Source organism: Lissotriton helveticus, chromosome 1_1, assembly GCF_964261635.1.
Source record: "Lissotriton helveticus chromosome 1_1, aLisHel1.1, whole genome shotgun sequence".
NCBI lineage: Eukaryota > Metazoa > Chordata > Amphibia > Caudata > Salamandridae > Lissotriton > Lissotriton helveticus.
The window spans coordinates 1,328,375,582-1,328,400,713 of NC_136057.1; the positions used below are offsets into that span (position 1 = coordinate 1,328,375,582).

A 25,132-nucleotide genomic window follows, 5' to 3' on the forward strand; every position below is an offset into this window, starting at 1 on the left:
CAGTTCTGGCTGGAGTTTTCCCATGAGAAGCAGGGTCAAGACGAATTTGCATATGGCTGGGTCCAAGCTGGGTTGGCAAAGTGAGCAAAAGAACAATTGATTCAACCCATATCTCTTACTGGGGGTGAGTGGTTGAATAGTTTCAACACTTCGTCCATCATCTTGTTGTATTTGCTATGTTTGCCATAAGTCCCCATGGATATACCTACACGTGGTTCCCTTTCTCACTGTGCCCCTGGTGATTCTCTGACCCGGCACCTGGCTGCTAATTAATGAACGAAGGTTTAATGGTACTACATTTTCAACAGTATTGCTGGGCATTTCAATTTAAGAATTGTAGAATTCTGACGTCCGAACCAGACTAGTCAACAAGCAGGCGTCTTCTTCAAGCAACGGGGAAAGATTCTGTGTGTGAGTTTCGTTTTATACAAATTTGGAGCACCAAAATGTTTTAAGAAGGTATATTAAGAAGCAGCTAAACTTTCATATGATATTAGGACTACAGTAGACATCCTCTATTTTATTAGGATAGCCCCCATATGGGACACCTCAGACTCACCAGAATGTATGGGAATGTGGTTAATCTTACAGTTAAGGTAAGTAGGAATCAATAAGTGGGGGTAATTAACGGAATGAGATCAATTGCTAAATTGGGACGACCTGAAGGAGAAAACAGGTGGTACTTTATCAAGATATAAATATCATTTGGTCAAGTGAAGTGAATCACAAGAGAGGGTTTGAAAGGAGACATGTCGAACTGATTTAGACCTACAAAACACTTTACCAAAGAAGAAGGAAGCCTCAATATGGTATTGGGAACTGTTGTATGGAGCAAAGACCAACAGACATCACAATGTGTTTGGGAAGGATATTTGCTAACACGTGATCTGAAAAATGTATGTCAGTTATATTTAAACACTCTATGTCTAAGAAAAGCTGCTCCCCTCAGGAAGAACCACTTTTTTCACTTTCCATAGGGTATTCAGGATTCCTCTGAAGCTGGTGAAAATTAATAAACAGAAAGACAGCAGAAGTCAAAATGTGGACGCTGGGAAGCAGTCAATCTACATATGTTCGCCAATTGTGCCATGCTACAACTATATTTGCAAATGGTGGGTAAGAGAGTAAGAGCAATTTTTGCTCAGAAAATAGAGGGAAGCACCGCTCTTATTATTTTCGGGTTGTTAGAAGAAGAAGAAAGCAGTTACTGCCAAACCAAAATAAACAGCTTTTCAATAAGATATTATTGACAAGGAGGGAACTGTATAAAAAATGGATCCTGCCAGGGGTTCCAGTACATGCAGATTGGTAACTTTCTTTAAAATATATCTGTACTTTAGATGTGCAATGTTCAAATGTGAAGGAGATACAGAAAAGATAAACATTTTATATCTGGTTGACCAGCACAACAATGTTTTGGCATGATGCTAGTGATAATACCAAATTAAATTTCGGGTGTACATGGGCTTAAAAGTCCATGTAAAAATACCTAAGTGATCAAGTCAGCTGTTTGGAACAGGCATCTGCGAAAGTTCCTAGGCAAGACCCTTTTACGCATTACATTTTTGAGGTGATATGAAGACTAAAAAAATCAGTATATCTCATACATCACCTCGACTCTCTTCACTTTCCTTTTACTTGATCCCTTCTGCATGTACCTCCTTGTTCTACCTCCCTTTTACCAAGTAATCCATCTCTCTCTCACACACACACATCCACTCCTTTTCGCCTGACCCCAAAATACATACATTTCTTTTCATGTGGTGATGCCCATATTCTATCACTTCTATATGGGGAGAGGAGTTTACATAATGGCTAGGGTGGTGGACCTCAAAGCTGGGGAACCGGGTTAGAGTCTCGGCAAGGACGCTCAACATCCTGTGATTCTAGGCAAATCACTTAATCTCCCCTTGCCAAACAAAAATGAAGGTGTCCTCATGTAACGCAACTGGTGCTCGTGTAAAGCGCTCTGGTACCCAATACCCTGGGTTAAGTTTGTGCCATAAAAAAACACTGTAATATAAAAATATATACTTTTTTCACACACTTTCACGCAAAATAGGAATTACAACTGGCACATATGTAATGTACACTCTACTGAGAGGCCAAGGGTTGGATGAGCACGTAGCCTGAACACTTGTATGGCTCACTGACAGCCTTAACTTAGGCGTTCTCAATCTTGCTTCATCCTGAAATCTCACCAACAACCTTAAAATCTCCCAGTGACCTAAAGGTGACTCAGCTCACTCCATGCCCTAAGCAAGAAATTGGAAGAACAGTGAATTAGAACGGATATGACAAAGTCATTGAAGTGGTCAAGACATGAGGAACTTGGTCCTGAGGGTAGATATTGTGGAAGTTGATGATCTTGCTCTATGTTGACTTGAATGGTTTTGCATTCGGTATGAAGGAGGGGACAGTAGGGGGACCTGCCTATATGCAGTTCTACCTGCTCTTGTGTGCGATCGCTAAACCCTTTCCTTTCTTGTTAGGCTTACTTTTATGGAGTATGTCATAGCCATTTTCACAGGATGTTGAACGAAGTGGCAGGGAACCATGTTCCAGTGATATAAAGAAGATTTAGTTTATATGTGCAATATACAACGTATGTTATACGAAAGCACTACTGATAATTTTGATTTACTTTTGCAACTTCTGAAGTATCCATTTTTTACCAATCAATCTCCGTTTACAGTTCTACTGTGTAGTTAGGATTTTGCTACATCTTGATTAGTGGGTGATGTTCTCGTCATTCTAAGCGATTATTGAAGCACCCTATTGTTAAACATTCACTCATCAAAAATGTACCATCTCTGACAGAATGATCTATGCAGGCAGGCATTAAAAATTATTACTTACAAGCACGGAATGAAAGAGGTGCATTGCAAGAAGTTACATATGTTTGTGTACTGCGAAGTGCTGCATAATACAAATTATATGTATTATCAGTTGGATGCTTGGTTATGATTAATTGTAACTTATTGTTACTATTTTCCAGAATACGTCAAGTTATTATAACCACAACATTAAACTTGGATTAATCATACTAACAATGCCATCAGAGAAAACATACTTGTGTCCCTGTTGCAATAAATATTAATGCTTGCTTGCACATGTATGTCACAATGTGCAATGCTGCCTGATTTTAGGAAAATAGTGAATTCTGCAGTATGCTTATGCATCTTTATTGTCTTCTCACATTCTCTTGTGAGAAGATCCTGCCTCCTGCTCATTAGTTTCACTGAGCTAACAGTTTCTGTCTCATGTTTATGCAACTTAGACTTCAGTTTAGAAAAATGTGTATAAGAACCGTTCAGAATTACATGCATGTTAGCATTACATGCTGCGCTGGCTATTTTAGCCATTACAATGGCACCTTGAAGTGCCTTATTTCCTGTGCCTTATTCTATGCTGCATTAAGAGCATGTTAAACTTTTAGACTTTCCAACATGTGTTTTATTTTAACACCTTCATCTGATAATTTATGCTTTTTATTCTCAACACCAAGGGCACTTGAGCGTTGGACTGTGTGTGCACTTGGTGCTAGGAATGCTTACACGTTGTCGCCTCTTAGATTCTTATTTAATACTAGTTTGCTCTGAGAAGTGGAAAGGCTCTGCTATTTTATGGCACATAATTCAGTCAAACCGTCAGCATAACCCAAGCCTGTTTTCCTTAATAATGTAAAAAAAAGTCAGAGACAGTTTTGTAAATATTCATTTAATGTTAATACAGCATGCTTGCACTTAACTAAGTTAACATAAACATGAATTATAAGTTTCCAAACGGTCAGTGTTCTATAGATCCGAAAGGTATGTAATGGACATTGTGTCCTAATGCTATCTGCTGTCAAGATATCTAGAGTCTCAGTGTCTCAACTTTGAGCTGGAGGATGCATAAGATGAAGCATAAGCCTTAGGCTGCCTATCCCAATGGCAGCTACTAAACAGGAATGACAATTTAAATTGTTCTGTAATCTTAATTATAACAGCATTGACCATATGTCTAGTACACACTGTGTATGTTTCTCGGTCCCTATAATAATTAAGGCAGAAAGTCCTTACCATGAACAGCTCTTTAAGTCACAAATGAACCAGAATAAAATTGTGGAAATCTGTTAGCCATCTTCAATTTTGTTGAAACAAACTTTTTTACAGAATTTTTGGACCTAATTGACACACGTGTTTCCATATGTATTTGTGATTTGGCCCAACTTCACGAGTAATGACACCTAGTAAAGAAGTAAGATACAGCTATTCACAGAAACCGCTTTGTGAACATAGATCTTTGCTTAGTTGAGCTCACAGCCAAAAACGTTCCTCATGTAGGGACAAATAAAAAACACTTACTTTATTAGCTAGTCAAGGCATTGTTTGTGATGTTTTACTGAACACAAAATTGTGGACTTAAGGTAAAACTTAAATAATAGATAGTATCTATTAAAATACCACATTTAGGTTTCTTAAAAATTAACATGTCATTTATTATTTGGCATTTACAAATAACTGTTATTATGTTTTGTAGTTTTATACAAATCCTGAAAGTAAAAGTTATAGATATAATAACAGTCACATTAAGGGAAATAAGTAAACCACAGGACCGAATCAGAAGGAACCAGCTCCTTTAGAGAATAAGTTAAGTCTCTTTAAACTACACACTTATCAAAAGCAGCAACAATTCGAAAATGGGGTGCTTGCTAATAAAATAGTTCAAGAAGAGAAGGCAAACAACATGGCTGTATTTAGTTTCACTGAGAAAACCAGATTGAATTGGGAATTCCAATGGGAAGATCAGTCCATGCTCACCAAAGGTCTTTTGTGGTCAGCAGGATGAGTGTGCTCTTCACCCTCATGCTGCAGCTCAGTCCCGCATGATCAAATTATGAAACTAAGTCTGGATAAAAAGACATTTCCACTACAGCCAGTTTATTGAAATATAATAGTTTTTGTGATTAAACAAAGAATTTTGATTAAGTAATCTGCAGCTTGATATTCAATTACAGTTCAAAATGTTCCATCTATCCGTTGCTAAATGCACAATAGGAAAGTATTCTATCATGAACATGACCATATGCACAAGCTTTTCATACACTGCCATTTTTGGAGGCTCCCATATCAGTAATTGTTAGCTATCACTTTCTATTACACATTAACTCATGATCACAGTGTCTCTAATGAATGAGAGTTCTAACAGTTCCCAATCAATCCTTGTTGTGTTATTTTAAGATTATAAAAACATATTTGGCTCACTGTTCAATGTGCAAGGCTGTTATGATTAATTTATTTTCTTTAGTTCCCAATTAAACACTTTGTTCTCAAACACTTTATGTCAGTGTCTTCAAATACACCTGTAACTAAACATAAGTGTTTTTCAAGAAATGATTCTCATTTAGGTATTTTGAAAGTTAAAGTTATGCTAAGATTTTAATATTCGACTTGAAAGAGTTGTTATTTTCTAAAAGGCCCTGCATGCCACTGTTCTCGTTAATTTCTAAAAGGCCCAGCATGTCACTGCTCTCAAATGATGAAATTCCATTATGCATGGCCCCGTCACATGCATAATTTTGCCTTTTCGCGTTTTTACATTCAATCAAAATACACAATTTAGTGAATGTATTCCAAGTCACAGATAGAAGACACTGGGATGGTGTTTATTCATTTGAGGTAAATCATAAGCTCCTGTTTAATCATTTCTTCCCCCAAGAGTCTTGTTTTTATATACCGGTTAATAGTGAACACGTTTTTAGCTCTGGTTATTGTTGTTTACTCAAATATCGGGATACGGTTTTCTTGCTTTGTTCATTGGTCTTTCTACTGTTTGTAATGTTTTCTATTGAAGCCACAGTTCCTCTCCACCTTAATTGTCCAAAATATTATTAGGGGTAGTGGTGTTTTCTTCGATGATGATTAAGATTACTTTTCCATGGAAAGCTTCTCTCACAATCTGTACATTTATATGGCTTATCTCCAGAATGTATTCTTAGATGCCCATCCAGAATATCTTTTCTGCTGAAGCTTTTGTTGCAAAGAGTACATATATGTGGTCTTTCACCTGTATGTGTTCTATAATGCTTGAGGAGTAAAGTATTTGTAAAGAACGATTTCTCACAAGCCGTACAAGCATAGCCTGTCACGCCTGAATGTATTCTCATATGTCTAATGAGTTGTGTTTTTAGGCAGTAGCTCTTGTCACACTGGGTACATGAGTATGGTGTCTGTGTGGGTGGTGTATTCTGAAGATCATTTGGAAACTGTAAGCTTATGAGACTGTTCTCAGATTCACTGTACGTGGGTAACATTCTTACTTTGGCCCTTCTTGGATCTATACATAAATCGGTTTTACTCAAACTACTTTCAAATTGAGGCATTTTCCCTCCTCTCCTTCTATGGAAATTTTGTAACCGCGGTTGTCTGGTTGGCTGTCGTCCTTTGTAAGAGACGTTAATCACCTCAGCATGTTTTTCTCCTAAAGACGGCAAATAGGGTGATGTGGTTTTGTTACTTTGTAAGGGATCTGCAACTTCCTTCTGAATGCCCAGGCTTCCATCACCTGTTGGATTTAAATGAGAGTCCTGCATCAGCTTTGTATATATAGAGACATGTAAGAAAATATATTATCTTACATTAAATAAGTTAAGTATCAATGTGGGAAAAGGTATTAAAGTTGCATTCGTAGGAAGAGAATTGACTTGAAAAGAAGCCCAGTTTTCTCACAGGATGTCACAGTATTGCAAATCTGATTTTCATCCTAGTGTTACAAATAAGCTCTGAATAGGCTGGAAAAGGGCACAGCATTTCACACACATAGTATATATCGAACCTGAAAGGTAAGGTGCTTACTATGAGTGCAATAAATACCTCCTATTCTGAGTTTTTGATTGGAACATAGGTAAGTGTATACAGAATCAATGTTTACTACAGCACATTTGTAAGCACCTTAATTTGTAAAGGGAATAAATGCATTCTCAATCTTTAGGGCCTTTGCCTTCTGACTTACATGAACGATTTTCCTGAAAGATATGCAAACATGTTTCATCTCCCTATATATCATAAGAATGTCAAAATGGGGGGGTCCAAGATGGATCATTTCCTTCTCAACACAAAGATTCAAGCCGTTTTCACTACAAATGTGAACAGCATTCCTTTAATCTGCGTTTTACAGAACAAGTGGAAATAAAAACCAGCGTGCCACGTTAGAAAGGCCTTTTTGAGTGCTTAAAGTAGTACTGCAGAAGTACGCTTCTACATACTCATACATACCTTTCTGAATCAACCCTAATAAGTTAATTTACATTTATATTATGACTTTCATAATAGGTAGCCAGTCTCTCAGCTGGTGAATCTTTGTACATGATTGCACTCAATGCGTGAAAAAAGTGAGATACAAATTTAAACCTTGAAAGCTATACGTTTCTGAATAAAGACAAACCTCCCTATTTGTGAAAGGGGTCTTAACAAAATGTCTTTTCACAACTTTTTCACTTTTAAGAAAAAATAATGTATTTTTCTGTTTTCTGAGTTGCTTGCCTTATCCAAAAGCCAGGACCAGATGCCATACTCATATGCATTTTTCATTAAATAATCATTTTACTTCTATATGGTTCACTATAATTGATAACACAAAAACAATAGGTCATTGAAAGGTAACTGGGACACTATGCTTTGTGAACTCTCCAATTCTCACATTTCTATGGTAGTAAAGAAATCCCACAAATGGGTAAAGTCACACAAATAATGAGATAGGGTGCTGCAGCCACAAGAAGCATACGTTATAACACCATTTTATATCAAATTATATAGGTGACATGCATGTGAACACTCAACTAATTGTGAATGCAGTGACAGAAACATAGTACAGCATATGTTTAAAAAAAAGTGGACAATCTGCGAAAACTTGGCATGGTGCCATCTGCTGCAAGCCTAACTACCGAGGATATTAAACAACTGAACTATGTTGGATTTATGCTGGGGTTCCACCTTCTCATGAGTCAATCTTCATTCCTATGCTAGCAAATGGGTTGGGAACAAATTCATAGGTGATGAATATCCAGTGTGAGACCATTTGTTATGTTAGGGGACTTGTAATTAGTCCATGTCAAATTAGCCAAATACAACTGTTGTCAAAATGTTTAATAAAAAGGTGTCACTGATGAGTGTGAAACAGATGCCCGTCTCAAAATGGTGGCCACAGAATGAGGAGCTGCTCATTCATTATATGGTGCGCACGTGGAAACACACACGTATTTTGCTTCTGTGGGAACATAAACTTTGGCTGTTAAGTCTTATGAACTAGTAAAACACAAGCTATGTGACAAAGGTTAGCATCATTGCAACATCACTACTACTTTTGTCTTTGACTGCTGTTTTTATTCCTGAGTAGCTACTGTAATAAGTACTCATGTTCGCTTGCTTATGAAGCCCAAATAGTGTTTATTGTGACTGTCCATAGACTGTTTCAGAACATAGTTTGGTACAGCCTGGAAGTAGCAGCAAATCTGATGTTTGATCTTAATTAGACTCGACTTTGACTTGCTTTTATGATCTGACTCATATAGGAAGTGCACGTCCTTGATACTACAGCAGCCCATGACAAGATATCCTGGTGCAAGGTCCATTAAAAAGATTGTATATAGATACTGGTATTAGTTTAGAAAGTTGTTTTTTGTTTGCTCACACATACCAATTACAATTCACTTATCCCCTATATTCTTCCAGTGCACCAGGTGTGGATATCCCCCTTAGTTAGTCCCATCCCCAGAGGAAGTTGTTATTTCTTTGGCCCTATTTATTAAAGGATGAAAGGATTACCCTGTATTATAATGACACTCTTCTCCACTTCCCTTAAGAGTTTCTTATTACTCCCAAGATCCACAAGACTGTCAATTTACACAATTCTTTATTGAAGTTTATAACAAAAAAAGTCATACATTTGGAAGGATATGTAGGCAGCCACATGCTACAGTACTGTTCTTTTAAGGTGAAAGGATTAATGCAGTAAAGCTATTGATAATAAATAATTAACTATATTCTGTATTGTGTTTGATTATTAAAAATCATCATTACAGAATTTGAGTTCTAGTTTTTCCTATAGTCTGATTCACTCTAAGAATGCATATAATAAAAAAAAAATATTTCCACCTTAAAAACACAGGGTTCATTATAACCTCAAATTGATTACAGAGAATAGGACCGATCATGTGTTGCAGAGCTATAAGCACATGTTTAGCTTTCCCCAATGAAGAAATTTGTGTTTAGTATTGGCTCATGACTATTTTATCATAAGCGAACATATACTAGAGAGTGTATGTTTACATATTAAAACACTTTAAAACCAAAAAATACATTGTAGTGATGTTAGGTACAAATAATTGAGCTGTTCATTTCATGCAGACATAAAACCCCTAATTTAAGGTCTCATTACAATGTCGGTTGGAAAGCCTCCAACCGACAGTCGGATTTCCCTAGACCGAGTCGGAACCCATCTGCCCGAGTCGGTCGGAACCAATCCGCCTGACTGATTACGATGCTCGCGGTCGGAAAGGGGAGCATTCCGAATCGGCCCTGAACAGCAATAAGAGAATTTAATCAGAGGTAATCCGTACAGCTCTATGACCAGCGTTTCCGACCGACGGATTACGATGTCGGATTCTGACAGCCTTTCCGACTTGGTATATCCAACACCAAAAGGCTGTCAGAAACTGACTTTGGGGCCCCCATAGTAGGCCCCCTTTCATCCTGAGTCATCCGGTTTTGGGTCGGGGGGGGTACCCAAGGGACCCCTATAAAAGCATGCACAGGGAGGCAGGCACACTGGAGTGCCCACAACAGGTTGCAATGTTTTCAGCAGACACCCATTTTCACCATAGGAGCCTGTGTTGTCGATAGGAAAACAGGCTCCAATAGTAGTCAATGGGGGTCCTTTCGAACAGTGTTTGGAAGCATCGCAATCAGTCGGGTAGAACCGTGAGTCGGTCGTATCCCGAATCTGAGAGGGTGTCCGGCAGAAACACTTCCGCCTGACATCGTAATCAGGCCATTAGCGTTCTTCGTAAGTTCCCAGGACCTGAGAGTCCAAATACTGGAGCCAACCTTGAACTCTACTGACCACTAACAAGAGCCTTGAAACATAATCGCTAATCTTATTCACTTTTTACCAAAACCTTAATCACTTTATACACTACTTGGTTCATCCAGTTTGATTATAACTATTTGAGGCAATCTGCAGAATGCTGATTCCTTTTACTTGCATCCAATTACTTGAATGCTTTATCTAAACATTTAACGAGACAGGAAATGAGCTGCCAACCAGTGCACTGTAAGGCTCACATTATATAATTTGTAACTGTACGAGCACCCAATATGACAAATCAGGAACCGCAAAAAATCTCAACAAAGGTTCAGTTCAGTAATTATAGCCACATATGGATGAAGGAGAACAGCATTTCTTAATAACAGCCACAGCCTCTGCAACATTTACAAATCGTTTTGGACATCATACTCAATTCATAGTTGACAGCAGCGAGTGGAACTAGAAAAAGTCTAAGCCTTATGAACTTAGATCTTACTAGATGTTTCAAGTTCATTCTCATGTACGGCTGAGAAACAGGTTTACGTGTAGATTGGTAGTAGGAGTGGGCTATGTGGGAGATTTTCTTAGTTTCTCTATGTTTTTGTCATAAGAGGCCCATGTTGCAATATTCCTACTTAGGAGGTTGAAGGGATTGAACTGCAAATTGTGCTGCCAAGCATCCATCAGCCCCTTCAAATTTAGCATTCGGTACAGATTACTGATGCCACTTTGTGTATGGATGTATTGATATTCCCTTAGCTCACACCATGTCAATTTTTTTAAGGGCCCTGCTATTTAGTTTTTTAACCTTAGTTAGTATTTGAGGAACAGCAAATGAACTAATGTGGCAAGATTGGTCAGGCCAAATTAGAGTCTAAATTGACAAGTACCTGTGCCGTTACACATGCCCTTGACCATTTAGGGTGGGACATCAGACACACAAAAGTTGATGGGAGGATGCTTGAAGTACCTCTAACCACTGGCAATTGGTGACAATTACCTGTGAAATTTGTCAGTGGCCAGCTATACTGTTTGTTCATTGACTAATCTCCCATTCGGTGAACAGGCTTAACAGTGACCAACTGACCTTTAAATTACATATATAGGATTTGGACATCAGAACTTCGCTGATGGTGACTCCGTCGTCCTGGGGCCTTTACTTGGGGAGAAACACGGCCAAAACAGACAAGACCTGAGGGATTTATGGGGCGCTCCTTGTGTGTTTTGTGCATATTTAAGTAGCAGCTCTATCACTGTGTTGAACGAAACGTGTCTTTTACCTCTTTGTTTTTTGCTTTTATTTCTGTAGCGTTGTACCACACTTTTTTTCGCTATCTTGAGCTTATTGGGGCCCAATAGTGAGGTCCTGGGGCCCCTGCCTGCACTTGCGGGGAAAGCGTGATGGTGATTCCACACATTTTCATTTTCCTGAGGGCAGCCTGCGGGGCCTGACCCAACCCCGATGCAAAAATAGTTACGGCGGCGGAGCCCCACAAGCTTTGTCGCTGATTAAGGGAAAACAGGTCAAAGGTTGCAAAAACTTAAAGGACGAATGTCGGGCCCTATGGGGCTGATGTGGAAGGTCTTTGTCTCCTTTTGCTCCTGGCGGCGAGCCCTAGTCACCTGGAGCACTTGGCATTTAGCGGGTTTCTCCTTCCAATTGTCCATGGCAGCTGCCTCCAGTTCCAGTGTTCAGCAGAGAAGTATGTTCAAGAGAGCTCTAATGACTATCCAGGGCCTAGTAAGTGGGGGCGGAGTGTCCAGCAGAGATGCACCTCTGGTATATCCTGTGGTGCCACATCACCTCTCTGCCCCTGTCCCAACCTCCCTGCACAATCGTTTGGAATATTTCAAAATGGCATCATCCAGGAGTCACTTGACACACCTTCTCTGGGGATTTCAGACCCACCTCTCGCAGACATTACTGCTAGGGCCTTCCCCCCCAAATAAAATTTAAAGGAGCGCCACTCGTGGTTTGGCTCCAAATATCTGGGCTCCCTCCTTTGTTTAGTGGGCTTAGGCAGGCCTTCTTCTTGGCACAGGGTGACCGCTGGCTGATTGATGAAGAGGAGTCTGTCACCCCTTTCGTTTTCAGGAGCTGACTAAGCACTGTTAATTGCTCCCTTTGTGGGAGGAGGCCTTTGTTCATGCAGCTGGAGAGAAAAGTAATTAACCCAGCCCAGCAGGGGGACAAGAGGCCTGGGCTCTGATCCAGAGTTGACCCACAGAAACGTGACATTCCTGGATCACCTATAAGCTGTACAAATATGTCTTTGGACTTTGTAGGATTGTTCTTTTCACACAGGTTACACTGAACTTCGGTATGACTCTGGAGTCTGCTGAACAAGGGGAGGGGAGATGCACTCTAAGGCAGGCTTCCCTATAAATGTATGTAGGAGAGTAGGGTCTGCTTCCTATGGTCACCCCCACTTTTTGCTGTGATTTTCTGGTTTTTCGACTTTAGTGTGGCTATGGGCCTGCTAATCAGACCCACAGCCCAGCAGTTCTCTCTCTAAATTGATACCATGTACTTTAGGTACATACCTGATTGGGTATTTGGTCACCTCTGTGAGCCCCTGTATAGTGTACCATAGGTACCCAGGGCATAGGTGCATCCAAGGCCTACCAGGGGCTGCAGCATGTATTATGCCACCCCTGGCTTGCCCTCCAAACTGACACCACAGGCTGATCACTCAGCTTGGGTAATCTATATCTACCATATATATATATAGACACAAATGCACCTATAAGTCACTCCTATGGTAGGCCTCGACAATCCTGGAGGCAGAGTGCTTGGTTTTATGTGAGAGGGTGCCCTAGCATGAGCTCAGCCCCTCTGCAGCTTTTGGAACCATCTCCTTATAGCTGTTCTATGATGTAGCCATACCATATACTCTTAAGTGCATTATAATCCTCGCTGCTAATGCTAACTTTGGTTTGGCTTTATCAAAACATGTCGTGTAAGGTGTCAAACACTTTGGAATACTACCACCCCCTCCACCAGTTCTGATGGCGGGGGTAGCATTTCACCCTTCTAGAGGGAGAAGACATGTGGTTACTGCTAACCCCGGTTAAAGTAAAACAGAGCCTCAGCATCACAAAATAGATGCTGCTGCCACAGACACAAGTCTGCCCTCCTGTTGCTGGGGGAAAATCAGGCAAGGGCGGCCTGGACAATTGGTTTCCTGTCCAGGGAGGTGTCAGCACCTCCCCAGACAGGGTTTTGTGTATTGGGGCAGGGAGGGCTGCATCAGCAGATGCTTTTTGAGACACTGCCTGGGGGCACACAAGGTGCTCCATGCATAGCCCGGTTCAAACTAGTTGCTGGGGCACTCCAGCCCCGCTCTGGCGTGAAACTGGACAAAGGGAAAGGGGTGTAACCATCCCCTTCCCAGGACCACCCATAGGAGGGACCTAGCAGGTAATCCAGCCCCTTAGATCAGTATAAGTAAAGGAGCTGTGTCCCCAGGACTTTAGATTATCCTGGAACGAAACTTTGACACAGAACTCTTGGACCTTCGACATTCTATTCTGACTAGAAGAGGGAAGACATCTCCCTTGTGGTCAATGAGTGACCACCCTGTGCAAACAGGCACCACCAGTAACTTGCGGGTCTGCTTTGTCGACGATCCTGCCGGAACCCGAAGACTTAGCGACACAGGAAGTGGACTTCCAGACCGCGTGGGGCCTGCTCTTGCATTTCAGCTCGAGGCGTCTTCCCGGTTGCTAGCCCGTTGGCTAGTGAGCCCCCTGAAGACATTCCTTTGAAACCAATCTGCTGTCCTGGTTGCTCCAGGCTTGCTCCAGCTTCCCTGCAAAGGAGAAGCTCCTCAGACCTTGCTGGTCTGCATTGAAGCCAATCTTCACTTCCTGAGTGGGTTACGTTTGCCAAGGCTTGTTGGGTCCAATCCGGATACCGACACCGCAGTCAACTAGATCCTTCGTGGGACAGCTCGAATCCAGCTCCTGGTCGTCGTCGACACCTCCTGGTCCTCGTGACTGCAGAGACAAGCTTTACCTCTTCACCTGAGATCATCGCGACATCGCCTGGTTCCTTCCTGGTACCTTCCTGGTCACTGGCTAGTGACCCAGACTCTGTCACCTCTGCTTTCAGGTTCTTCACATCTTCGATCCACCCTTGGATCCACCTGGACACTTTTCCTCTGGTCGCCTGCAGCATTTCTTTGCAGATCTCCATAGAAAATATCGACTAAACCCGACACCAAAAGGCACCTATGCACCCGACTTCCCTGGGTGAGGTAACATGAGTACTCCGGTGCTCCCGTGGGTATTGACTCTCCAAGTGTCCTAGTCTAAAGGGGTTTTGTCATAGTCCATCCGGAAGTGTCCTTAAACAGTAACTTTGTAACTTCTTGGTTTCGCATTGTAAGTCAATGGTAACTTGCGACTGTGTTTAGACACTGCACGCGTCTCCCACAGGCCTCCTACTTCCTAACCTTTGGTTGTTTAGTGTAGCCCCAGCGATTCCCTAGGCCCTAGGCCTACTCACTATTTCTGTCGTGGTTCTTATACCACTATTTTAGTATATGGTTCGTGAGGCCCCTAGGGCATTACCGTATATTGTGCAACTTATCGTATGCTAATTAAGTAACTTGTAATGTACTTTTACCTCTGACCTTATAAAGAGTGCAGATGGGTTGTGTTGAGAATAAATACATATATATTTGAATATACCTTGTGTAGTGTCCTTTCATTTGGTATTCAAGGGATTATAATTGGTAAAACAGCTTGCGTCACATGCTCTCTGAAGTCTTAGCCTATGACTGCTGGTCCATGCTACCACTAGGATAACTTGTCTATAAGGTTGACTTTACAACCACCATCAATAAGGGTCAATTAGACTGGTGCAAGGTGCCCACTAGAATAGTGGACATCATATGCCAGGCTAACTTCTCACAATGTATAATGGAAGGTCACTACCGACAAGACAGTAAATCACACTAACTTTCCCTATTTGTGTACACCAACCTTATAAGACCTACCCAAGGTTAATAACCAACACTGCAAAGTCCCCTCTGTGCAGTTCCTGGTCTGTGCACAAAAGGAGTCTACCACGCACAGCCCTCTCACATGTGGGCATGCATGTGCACATGTGTTCACATGTAACTACCAGGTGCCTCTTACCCTTGGTACTTTGCAGCAGCCTTGTCTTAAAAGGCAGACACTGGTGGTAAACATGTGCAGTTGATTTACCATGAGTTTACTGTGGCTGAGTCACAGGTTATGAGGCTCCACCACAGTAAAAGGTCTAAAACCAGGTGATCAAAAAGCAAACAAAAAATCTGGGCAGATTTGATGGGCAGAACCCATTTCCTTACAATGAAGCTTTAGTAACTGCATGTCTATGTGCTCCGAACACCTCATAAACAGATTTCCTGGAATAACGGGATACTCAAATGTCTTTATCTCTGTATCTTACTTCACTGTGAGGGAAAAGGTGACTTGAATAGCTTAACTAGTGCTACAGTAGGTAGAGCGTTCCCTCCTCTGCCAAGGCCACAAGTTGAAATGACATCTGCATGATTTCGACATTGGCTATGAAATGGGACTCACACACCAGTGGATATTGATCCTCCCACTAAACAGAGAATACTCCTACTCACAAGTAAATTACCTCTACTCCAGATTAGACAGGTTCATTCAAAACATATACTTCCAGCTCCAATTCATGATGTTAGAATATCTGGGTAAAACACTCCATGATCACTGCTTCTTCTCCTACACTGTATACCAACATGATGACTCAGATGGTCTCTTTTAAAATAAAGAGCATTCCATGACTGGCTAAAACAACATTACCTTACAAAGACATTAGGCTCTACAGGCAATTTGCTAACTTAATGGAAGACATTTCAAGCATACATAAGGGGAATATGCATGAGAAGCTCAAATGGGGTTAGGAAGATTCTTGAAAGGAAAATTATAAAAAAAGAAAAATATGATGTAGAAACTTGAGACTAAAGGATTCAAAAATCCTGAAGCCTGACAATCACATCTTGTCACATATAGGTTACAATTATTTAATTACAAAGACATAGCAAAACAGCATTGCACAGGCGACAGGACATGCTTTTAGCATGTATAATAAAAGCAGTGACACCAAACATGCTCACAGTAGAAATAACAAACTCTAAGGAGCTGTACTGCACTCCCAAACTAAAATAAATATAATGCCAATAGAATATCACCAACACTTGTATGCTATCAATCCTCAAGGCTACCACAAAAAAACCACGGTGGTGGCACTATCTAAAACATAAAAGGGATCCACTAGAATTGACTTTGTATAGTTCTTTATCCCTACTTAACTTACACTGTAATCTGCTGGGCAGCATCCTAGCAAACAGGTTAACACTAGTCCTAGCAGAACTCTGACATCTTGACCAGTAAACCTTTATGAAAAGCACACTTCTAGGGGGCTTGCTGGACTTCAGAGCACAGACTCCACCTCACCTGCTGCCCTTGTCAGAGGAGGGGCTTGTCAGCTCTTAGCGCTACTTGAGCTAATAGACTCTCTGCACTGCTGGACACTTTCTGGGGGCTCGCTGAACTTCCCGAGCCCAGACTCCAGCTCACCTTATGCCCTTTTCATAGGTTGACCTGTCAACTCTTAGCTATATTTGAGCGTGTTGGACTCCCAGCAGAATGGCACGTTACCAGGTGAGGACTGTGCCAAGAGTGGGCTCGTCTGTGCCCATGCGAGCGCTGCACGACGATGGGCTGGGAAACCCTCTCTTTGCCTGGCTACCAAACTTTGGTCACCCATTTCTCATGTAGGCATTCACAGTTTATTAAACTCTGATTATGGGTAAAAGGAAAATCATAGTATCGAAAGGAGGCCCACATGCCCCCTGAGAATCCTCCCTTGTTACTAATTATCTGTACACTGCAATGGGCGCAATAACCACTGAACTGGGCATTGTTGAGGAGGCCCAAAGGTTTTCCCAGTGTTTAATCTCATAGGTCACTCCTAGGGTCACCAGAAAAATCGCGAGGCTTCCAATTTAGAAAAGAACTGAAGCTCATCCCTCTTAGTGCTTGTAAATGAGATTTTAATTTCAACCATGCTGAGGAAAATGGCTACCTCTCTGATTCTGCCTAGTTGGAGGGTATTGAAACTACTGAGGGAGTCACATCAGCTCCAAACTACCCTCCACTGAAAATGAAAGGAAATAAAGTACAATCTACGGACAGGAAAAGATTGGAGTGAACCTAGTAAGCTTTGGTATGAGTTGTGCAAACTTCACAAACATAGCACTGGCGGCAGATTTAGAGGCTTTAAATGACGCAATTGTAGGTCTTCAAACTGTCCTGGTGAATACAGCTGAGAGTCTTTTCTCAATTGGTAGAACAGACTCATAACATTGGAAGACAAACTTACATATAATGTCCCACCTACTCTGGAATACAGAATCCTTATCAACCCATTTCTGTTGAGTTGTCTCAGCCCACTACTTGTAGTTGTCCCTCTCCAATCATATCTATCTCTGTGGATGCTCAAGTGGCAGGTCCTAACACAACTATGTCAGTACATAGGCCAGTAGGTGAATCTAGAGTGGGATTAGATCATCAATAGACCTATTTAACGGCCAGGTCATTCAATACTAATCATAATAAATTGCGAATTTATCTCCAACTCCACCAGCATGTACCCCTTATGTAATTATTCTTGAGGCTGTGCCTCCACTGGGCCCAGGGCAAAGGGAAGATATGTTAAATCTATAAAATAAGGTGTCACATTGACTATGGAATAATGCAAGATGGTCTGAGGATCTCTCAAATGACATTCTAACTGTCAGAAGTGTGGACTGGGTCAGGGTGGAGCCGAAAGAAATTGAGGGTGAATGTATTGTTCTAAATAAAAAATAAAAAAGGAGGACATGGCCTGGCAGTTTGGTCTGGACTGTTCCCATGGGGCACAGGGTCAAGACTGATTTGCTTATGGCTGGGTCCAAACTGGGGTGGCGTAGTGGGCAAAAGAACGATGGATTTAACCCAGATCTTTTGACTGGGGGAGAATGTTTGCATTGTCAGCATTCCGTCCATCATTTGTGTGCTGTAACACTACCCTGGGGGTGACTCATATGTATTAAAAAGGAAGATTTAGGCGTGGCAAAAGGTTTCTATTGACAGATCAAAATGGCAGTTTAAAACTGCAAATACAGAATGCAATGGCAGGCCTGTGACATGTTTAAAAAGGCTAGTTAAGTGGCACACACAATATGTGCTGCAGACCCACTAGAGGCTTTTAATTTACTGGCCATGAGTACATGTGTACCACTTTACTAGGGTCTTACAAGAAAGTTGAAAGTAAGCCAGTTCTACGTTTATGTGGTTGTGTGTGTGGTTGTGTGTGGTTGTGTGTGTGTGGTTCTGTGTGTGTGAGGTTGTGTGTGCGGTTGAAAGGGTGGTTGTGTGTGGTAGTGTGTGGTTGTGTGAGTGGTTGTGGTTGTTTGTGTGTTTGGTTGTGTGTGTAGGTGGTTGTGTGTGTATGGTCATGTATGTGGTTGTGTGTGTGGTTGTGTGTGTAGCTGTGTGTGTGTGTGGTTGTGTGTGTGTGTGTGTGTGTGTGTGGTTGTTTGTGGTTATGTGTGGTTGTGTGTGTGTGGTTGTGTGTGTTGGGTGTGTGGTTGTGTGTGTTGTGTGTGTGGTTGTGTGTGTGTGTGATTGTGTGTGGTTGTGTGTGTGTGTGATTGTGTGTGGTTGAGTGTGTGGTTGTTTGTGTGGGTATGTGTGTGTGGTTCTGTGTGTAGTTGTGTGCGTTTGTATGTGTGGTTGTGTGTGCGTGGTTGTGTGTGTGGTTGAGAGTGCGGTTGTGTGTGGTTGAGGGTGCGGCTGTGGGTGCGGTTGTGGGTGTGGCTGAGTGTGTGTTGTGTGTGTGGCTGTGGGTGTGGTTGTGTGTGTAGTTGTGGGTGTGGTTGTGGGTGTGGCTGTGTGTGTGTTGTAGGTGTGGTTGTGTGTGTAGTTGTGTGCTTTTGTATGTGTGCTTTTGTGTGTGTGGTTGTGTGTGTGTGGTTGTGTGTGTGGTTGTGTGTGTGTGGTTGTGTGTGTGGTTGTGTGTGTGTGGTTGTGTGTGTCGTGTGTGTGCATGGTTGTGTGTGTGGTTAAGAGTGCGGTTGAGAGTGCGGTTGTGTGTGGTTGTGTGTGCGGTTATGTGTGCGGTTGTGGGTGTGGTTGTGGGTGTGGTTGTGGGTGTGGTTGTGGGTGTGGTTGTGTGTGGTTATGTGTGTGGGTGTGTGGATGTGTATGTGGTTGTGTGTGTGGTGTATGCGTGTGTGTGTGTGGTTGTGTGTGTGGTTGTGTGCAGTGTGTGTGTGGTTGTGAGTGGGTGTGGTCGTGTGTGTGGTTGTGTGTGTGGTTCTGTGTGTGTGTGCTTGCGTGAATGTGTGTGGTTGTGTGTGTGGTTGTGTGTGTGGTTGTGATTGTGTGTGTGGTTGTGTGTTGTATGGTTGTGTGTGTGTGGTTGGTTGTGATTGTGTGTGGTTGTGTGTGTGGTTGTGTGTGTGGTTGTGTGTGTGGTTGTGTGTGTGTGTGGTTGTATGTGGATGTGGTTGTGTGTGTGGTTGTGTGTGTGTAGTTGTGGTTGTGTGTGTGGTTGTGTGTGTGTGGGTGTGTCTGTGGTTATGGTTGTGTGTGTGGTTGTGTGTATGTGGTTGTGTGTGTTTGTGTGGTTGGGTGTGGTTGTGGTTTCGTATGGTTGTGGTTTCGTGTGGTTGTGTGTGTGTGTGTGGTTGTGTGTGTGTGGTTGTGTGTGTGCGTGGTTGTGTGTGTGGGTGTGGGTGGTTGTGTGAGTGTGGTTGTGTGTGGTTGCGGTTGTGTGTGTGTGTATGTGGTTGTGTGTGGTTTTGTGTGTAGTTGTGTATGTGTGATGATGTGTGTGTGGTTGTGTATGGTTGTGTGTGGTTGTGTGTGTGTGGTTGTGTGTGGTTGTGGTTGTGTGTGTGGTTGTGTGTGTGGTTGTGTGTGTGTGTGTGTGTGTGTGTGGTTGTGAGTATGGTTCTGTGTGTGGTTGTGTGTGTAGTTGTGGGTGTGTGTGTGGTTGTGTGTGTGTGGCTATGTGTGGGTGTGGTTGTGTGTGTGGTTGTGTGTGGTTGTGTGTGTGGGTCTGTGTGTGTGTGGTTGTGTGTATGTGTGGTTGTGTGTGTGGTTGTGTGTATGTGTGTGGTTGTGTGTGGTTGTGTGTGGTTGTGTGTGGTTGTGTGTGTGTGTGTGTGGTTGTGTGTGTGTGTGTGGCTGTGTGTGTGTGTGTGGTTGTGTGTGTATGGTTGTGTGTGTCCGTGGTTGGTTGTGATTGTGTGTGGGTGTGTGTGTGGTTGTGTGTGTGGTTGTGGCTGCGTGTGTGTGGTTGTGTGTGTGGTTGTGTGTGTGTGGTTGTGTGTGTGTGGTTGTGGTTGTGTGGTTGTGGTTGTGTGTGTGGGTGTGGTTGTGTATATGTGGTAGTGGTTGTGTGTGTGCGTGGTTGTGTGTGTGTGGGTGTGGTTGTGTGTGGTTGTGTGTGTGTGGTTGTGTGGGTGGTTGTGTGTGGGTGTGTGCATGGTTGTGTGAGTGTGGTTGTGGGTGTGTGGTTGTGTGTGTGTGGTTGTGTGTGGTTGTGTGTGTGGTTGTATGTATGTGTGTGTGTGTGGTTGTGTGTAGTTGTGGTTGTGTGTGTGGTTGTGTGTGTGTGGTTGTGTGTGTGTGTGGTTGTGTGTGTGTGTGGTTGTGTGTGTGTGGTTGTGTGTGGTGTTGTGGGTGTGTGTGTGTGGTTGTGTGTGTGTGGTTGAGAGCGCGGCTGTGTGTGGGGTTGTGTTGTTGGATGTGGTTGGGTGTCATGGTTGTGTGTGTGTGGTTGTGTGTGTGTGTGGTTGTGTGGGGGGGTGCGTGGTTGTGTGTGTGTGTGGTTGAGAGTGTGGTTGTGTGTGGTTGTGGGTGTGGTTGTATGTGTGGGTGTGGTTGTGTGTGTGGTTGTGTGTGTGGTTGTGGGTGTGGTTGTGGGTGTGGTTGTGTGGGTTTGATTGTGTGTGTGTGATTGTGTGTGTGTGGTTGTGTGTGTGTGTGTGTGTGGTTGTCTTTGTGTGCATACTGTAATCCATGCAATTTGCGTGTTGGGAGCAATTAAATTAGGCCCAATACCAATTTGTATAGTTGGTAGGCATTTTACGAGCAGAATAAATACGTGGTCGTGCACGGAAGAGACTACAAAGTTTGAGACCAATAAGTTATTACAAAGAGCCAGTGCTTGACCAAAAAAAGTTGCAAGGGAGTAGTGAAATGAAGTAGGGTTATCAGCTGGCTGAAGAATGATTAACAACAGCAAATTTAAAGAACTGAGTGGAAAGTATTCGATCAAATGTGAGGTGCAGAGTAAGGTATAAAGACTGGTCGGTTACAGTGGTGTAAATATAAACTACAGGGACCTGTGCAAAGGAATTCGCTTGAGAGCAGATGTAGCACAGTAGTACCACGTGGTCCTCCGTCTACTGAATGAAGCAAGGATTGCTGGAACATCTACCAGGAAGTTGGAAGTACACATGAGAGAATATTATGATCTCGACTTAATGATGTAATTAAGATGCCACCTTTTAAAAGGAGCAGTAGCTTTATTGAGCATAAAAGTATATAAAGCTTCAGATAAAGCTGTGTCCTTGGGAATCAATCTATATTTTTAAATAGGGCAATAAGTTTTGATTTTTCTGAAAATGACAATATGCCTAATATTCTGCGAGACATCCTAAACCATTGGTCCGCAGTGTCATTCGGGTTTCTGCACACTACAGAATTGGGTTATTGGATAGCCCACTTTAGCCTCTACCTATTTCAGTAACATTGCTTTGAAATTGAAGTTTGCTAACTGATGTGCCCAACTGGCCTATTTGCAACAGAAGCTGCTTAAATTACACTATAGAACCAGGCCGAATTCCAAAGCTGAATGGAATAAGCCCATTAAACTGAAGGCCCCTCCCTCGATATACAAAGAAAGCAGACTAATGAAGGCAGGCATAGCATACGTTAGCCAAAGTAACGAAAGGACGAGCTCGCTCAAGTGTGGTTTGTAGGCAGCATTTTGAATGCTTAGTTTAGAAGGATGGCATTGGTGTAGTTTCCTTAAAAATTCATACAGGGCTTACAATTTCTAATTTATCAGGCAAAGGACTGGAGGTACGCAGACTATTTTGATGCAACTCGAAAAAGTTTGCACACCATGGTAATTTACATTTGGATTCAAATGAAAGTGAAAGTGATCAGACTGAGGCAGAGGGGAAAGCACGGGATATTAAACCAAGCAACTTAATGACCCGTGACGAAGGAGATAGACGGCGGCTGCGCGTAAACGCAAGCGCTAGGGCAGCCAGTAGCACTTTGAAAACTCACCTACTAAATGTCTCTCCGAGCATCGCATGCGCTGGCTCAGCGAGACCTAAAAAGAGCATGTTGGATCAGGTGGTGAGGCAAATGATGTGCTTTTGAGGGTGCCACTCCGAGTAAACCAAGCACTTAATTTTAATCAACAATTGCTACCCCATTGAATAAATATATAGAGTTGTATTTTGATTGCAATCTATCAAAACATGAGCATAAAATAGTTTTGGTTGTTGAGAGACATTTTAAAGTTGTAATCGTATCCATACATTGTGCCTTCCTTACCCAAGGTACTGTGAATGCTTTCTCTTTTCCCACAGTCCTCGACGTTGAGAGGATACAATTCTCCAACTTCATTGATGCCCACAGTGGCACCTTCATGTCCTGTAATAAGATAACAGTCTTATGTACATGTGTGTCTAAGAACAGGAGCACAGTGCATGCACCTGCAAACGTACAATGGAGAAAGCTTACCTAAGTAAAAGAGAGAATACTGTTTGGTGACATAAAAATTACTGGAAATATTGAAGGGGGAGCTTGTTATGGATGGCATGCAGGCTATCCTACAGTAGAAAAGCAGTGCCAGGGCCTATGGAAGTTAGGGGGCCAGATTTCCAGGAGGAAGAATGGGTGTGAACAGTAAAAAGAGGAACCTGAATTGGGTAACATCATTGGTGTTATCTGGAAAGCTGTGCCATTAGGAGTGTTTTTATAAATTATAGATCTGTATACTAAGAGAGAACTGATGATGACCACACAATTCAGATACTTTAATCAGGAAAGAACTGTGAAGTGGGTAGTATGTGCAGAAAAGGACTGTTTAATGAACATCTTCTCTGAGACACTCAAGGATTTCCAGGTGCAGGCCACTTGGATTCTTATAGGCTGGAGCCATCCAGAACAAAGGGGGCTAGTTAGAGCTTGGTGGACAGGGTACTATGCCACATCTGTAGCAGAGTACCCTGTCAGCCAAAGTTATGCGGAAGATCATACTCTAATTTGAGTTGAACGAAGACTTATGTTTTTACCAGGGGAGACTCCACTGGTTCTGTCAGCAGACACATTAGACCAAGGGCCTCAGGGGTATTGGACCATCGGTCTAAATACCACAGAACGTCTGCACTATAAAAGGTGAACAATGTGAAAAGCCTGGCGTTCCTCATTAGCAAAAAATAAAAATTACCCCACACCCTGCAATTTAAACTTTGAGGTCTCAGAGCCATTATTTTCTTGGTATTTCGAAAACAAACTTCTGCTTTTGAAGTTTGTTTTGAGAATTAATAAAGTTTGCTGAGCGGGTGCATGAAACATGGATGCTGCTCAGCAAATTTTAGTGTCTTCAGAAAAGTCACCAGAAGGCACAGAGATCTTTGCCAGGCAGACAAGAGGTCTTTATTACGACGGGCAGAGGTTATGACCTCCATTACCCTGGAGTGATCAGGGCTATTGCCAAACACAAAAAAACTCCCTTAGTTTTATGTTTTCTTCAGGTTTTTTAACTGCGAACAGTTGGAGCATAGGAGGGTGATTTTGGACAGGTTCCTCTCTTTTTGAATCTTGAGTGCTTTGGATAAGGTAATATGGAAGTTGAAAATGTTGAGAGTGGCTCTGAGCAGAGCAGAATGTGAAGGGCATAGAGCATGGTGTTTCTAGTTTATTCTTGAGAGGTCCGAGTATGTATGTATGATGAAGTGTGAAGGATTCACTCGCACTGTCAGTTACAAGTAGTGACAACTTTTCTGATCTTAGCAGCGGTAGAGGCAGCTGGGTTACTAAGGGCTTTATTACAAGTTTGGCGGTCCATGTACAGCCAGACTCGTGGGGGCGCAGCAGTGACGGTTCAGCCACTGCCACACCGGCGGTTCAAAAGCCCTATTACGAGTTGGGCAGTCGGACTGGCATTTCACTGCCACAGCTGCCAGGGAACCGCTGTTCCCTGTCGGTGGTGCGGCAGTCTTGAGGACCAAAATATGCTTGGTGGTGCCCTTAGGCACCGCCATTATGAATTTCCTCACTGCTAACGCTCTCATAGAGGTTTCTTCCTCCATGAAAAGGCTGGTAGTGAGGAAAGAAGAGGGGCCCTACAGGGTTCCCTCTTGCCCTCGTGCACGGGGTGTACATGTTGTGCCCCCCTGTATTTCTGCACCAATGGTTCCTGCATAGGAAGAAATGCATGAGATGGTACATTTCTTCCTGAACAGGAATGTGCACTTGCGGTCCCGTGGCGGTGCTGTTTCTGGCTCATAATGAGCCTTTAAACAGCACCGCTGTGGGACTGGCATGCCGCCTGACCCTCCAGACCACAAAATTACTTGGAATCTGGTGGGTGGTGGCGACTCTAGGCGGTGGGGGAGTGTGGCAGTTGCATGCCGCCCACTCCCGCAACACCAAAAGTCATAATCATGCCCTTAATGTTTAGTAGCAATTTAAACATTTTAAAACGAGTCTAGTAGAAATGAGTGCAACTTACCTGAACTAATACAGAAGGAACTCTCTTCTCTCTCTGTGTCTTGAATATTGCTCAAACTTGCATGCACCTCAGTGGTAAGAAATGGAAATCCTGTTGTGAAAAAGTGAAAACAGCTGTACATCAATGGACCATATTGACCCAATATCACTTTTAGAGCCAAATAGAATGAGATGTTTAAAAGCACTAAATTATGGGAGGAAAACTGCATCTTCATTTATGAGACTCTTAGATTCG

The 25,132-nt window shown here is 42.5% G+C and overlaps 1 protein-coding gene across 3 annotated transcripts in view; it reads right to left on the reverse strand.

The window, feature by feature from the left end:
• Positions 1 to 3,701: 3,701 nt before the first annotated feature.
• LOC144823664 (uncharacterized) overlaps positions 3,702 to 25,132 on the reverse strand; it is a 130,551-nt gene continuing 109,120 nt past the window's right edge. For 2 of the 3 annotated variants that reach the window (XM_078682392.1, XM_078682382.1), the window contains exons 9-11: positions 24,899 to 24,988; positions 22,714 to 22,812; positions 5,734 to 6,549 (exon numbers count right to left, since the gene is read on the reverse strand). In XM_078682392.1, the coding sequence (XP_078538518.1) occupies positions 5,876 to 6,549; positions 22,714 to 22,812; positions 24,899 to 24,988 (863 nt within the window). In that variant the 3' untranslated portion in view covers positions 5,734 to 5,875. Of the gene's footprint in view, positions 6,550 to 22,713; positions 22,813 to 24,898; positions 24,989 to 25,132 lie in introns of all 3 variants that reach the window. The other variant, XM_078682375.1, reaches the window with a different exon arrangement.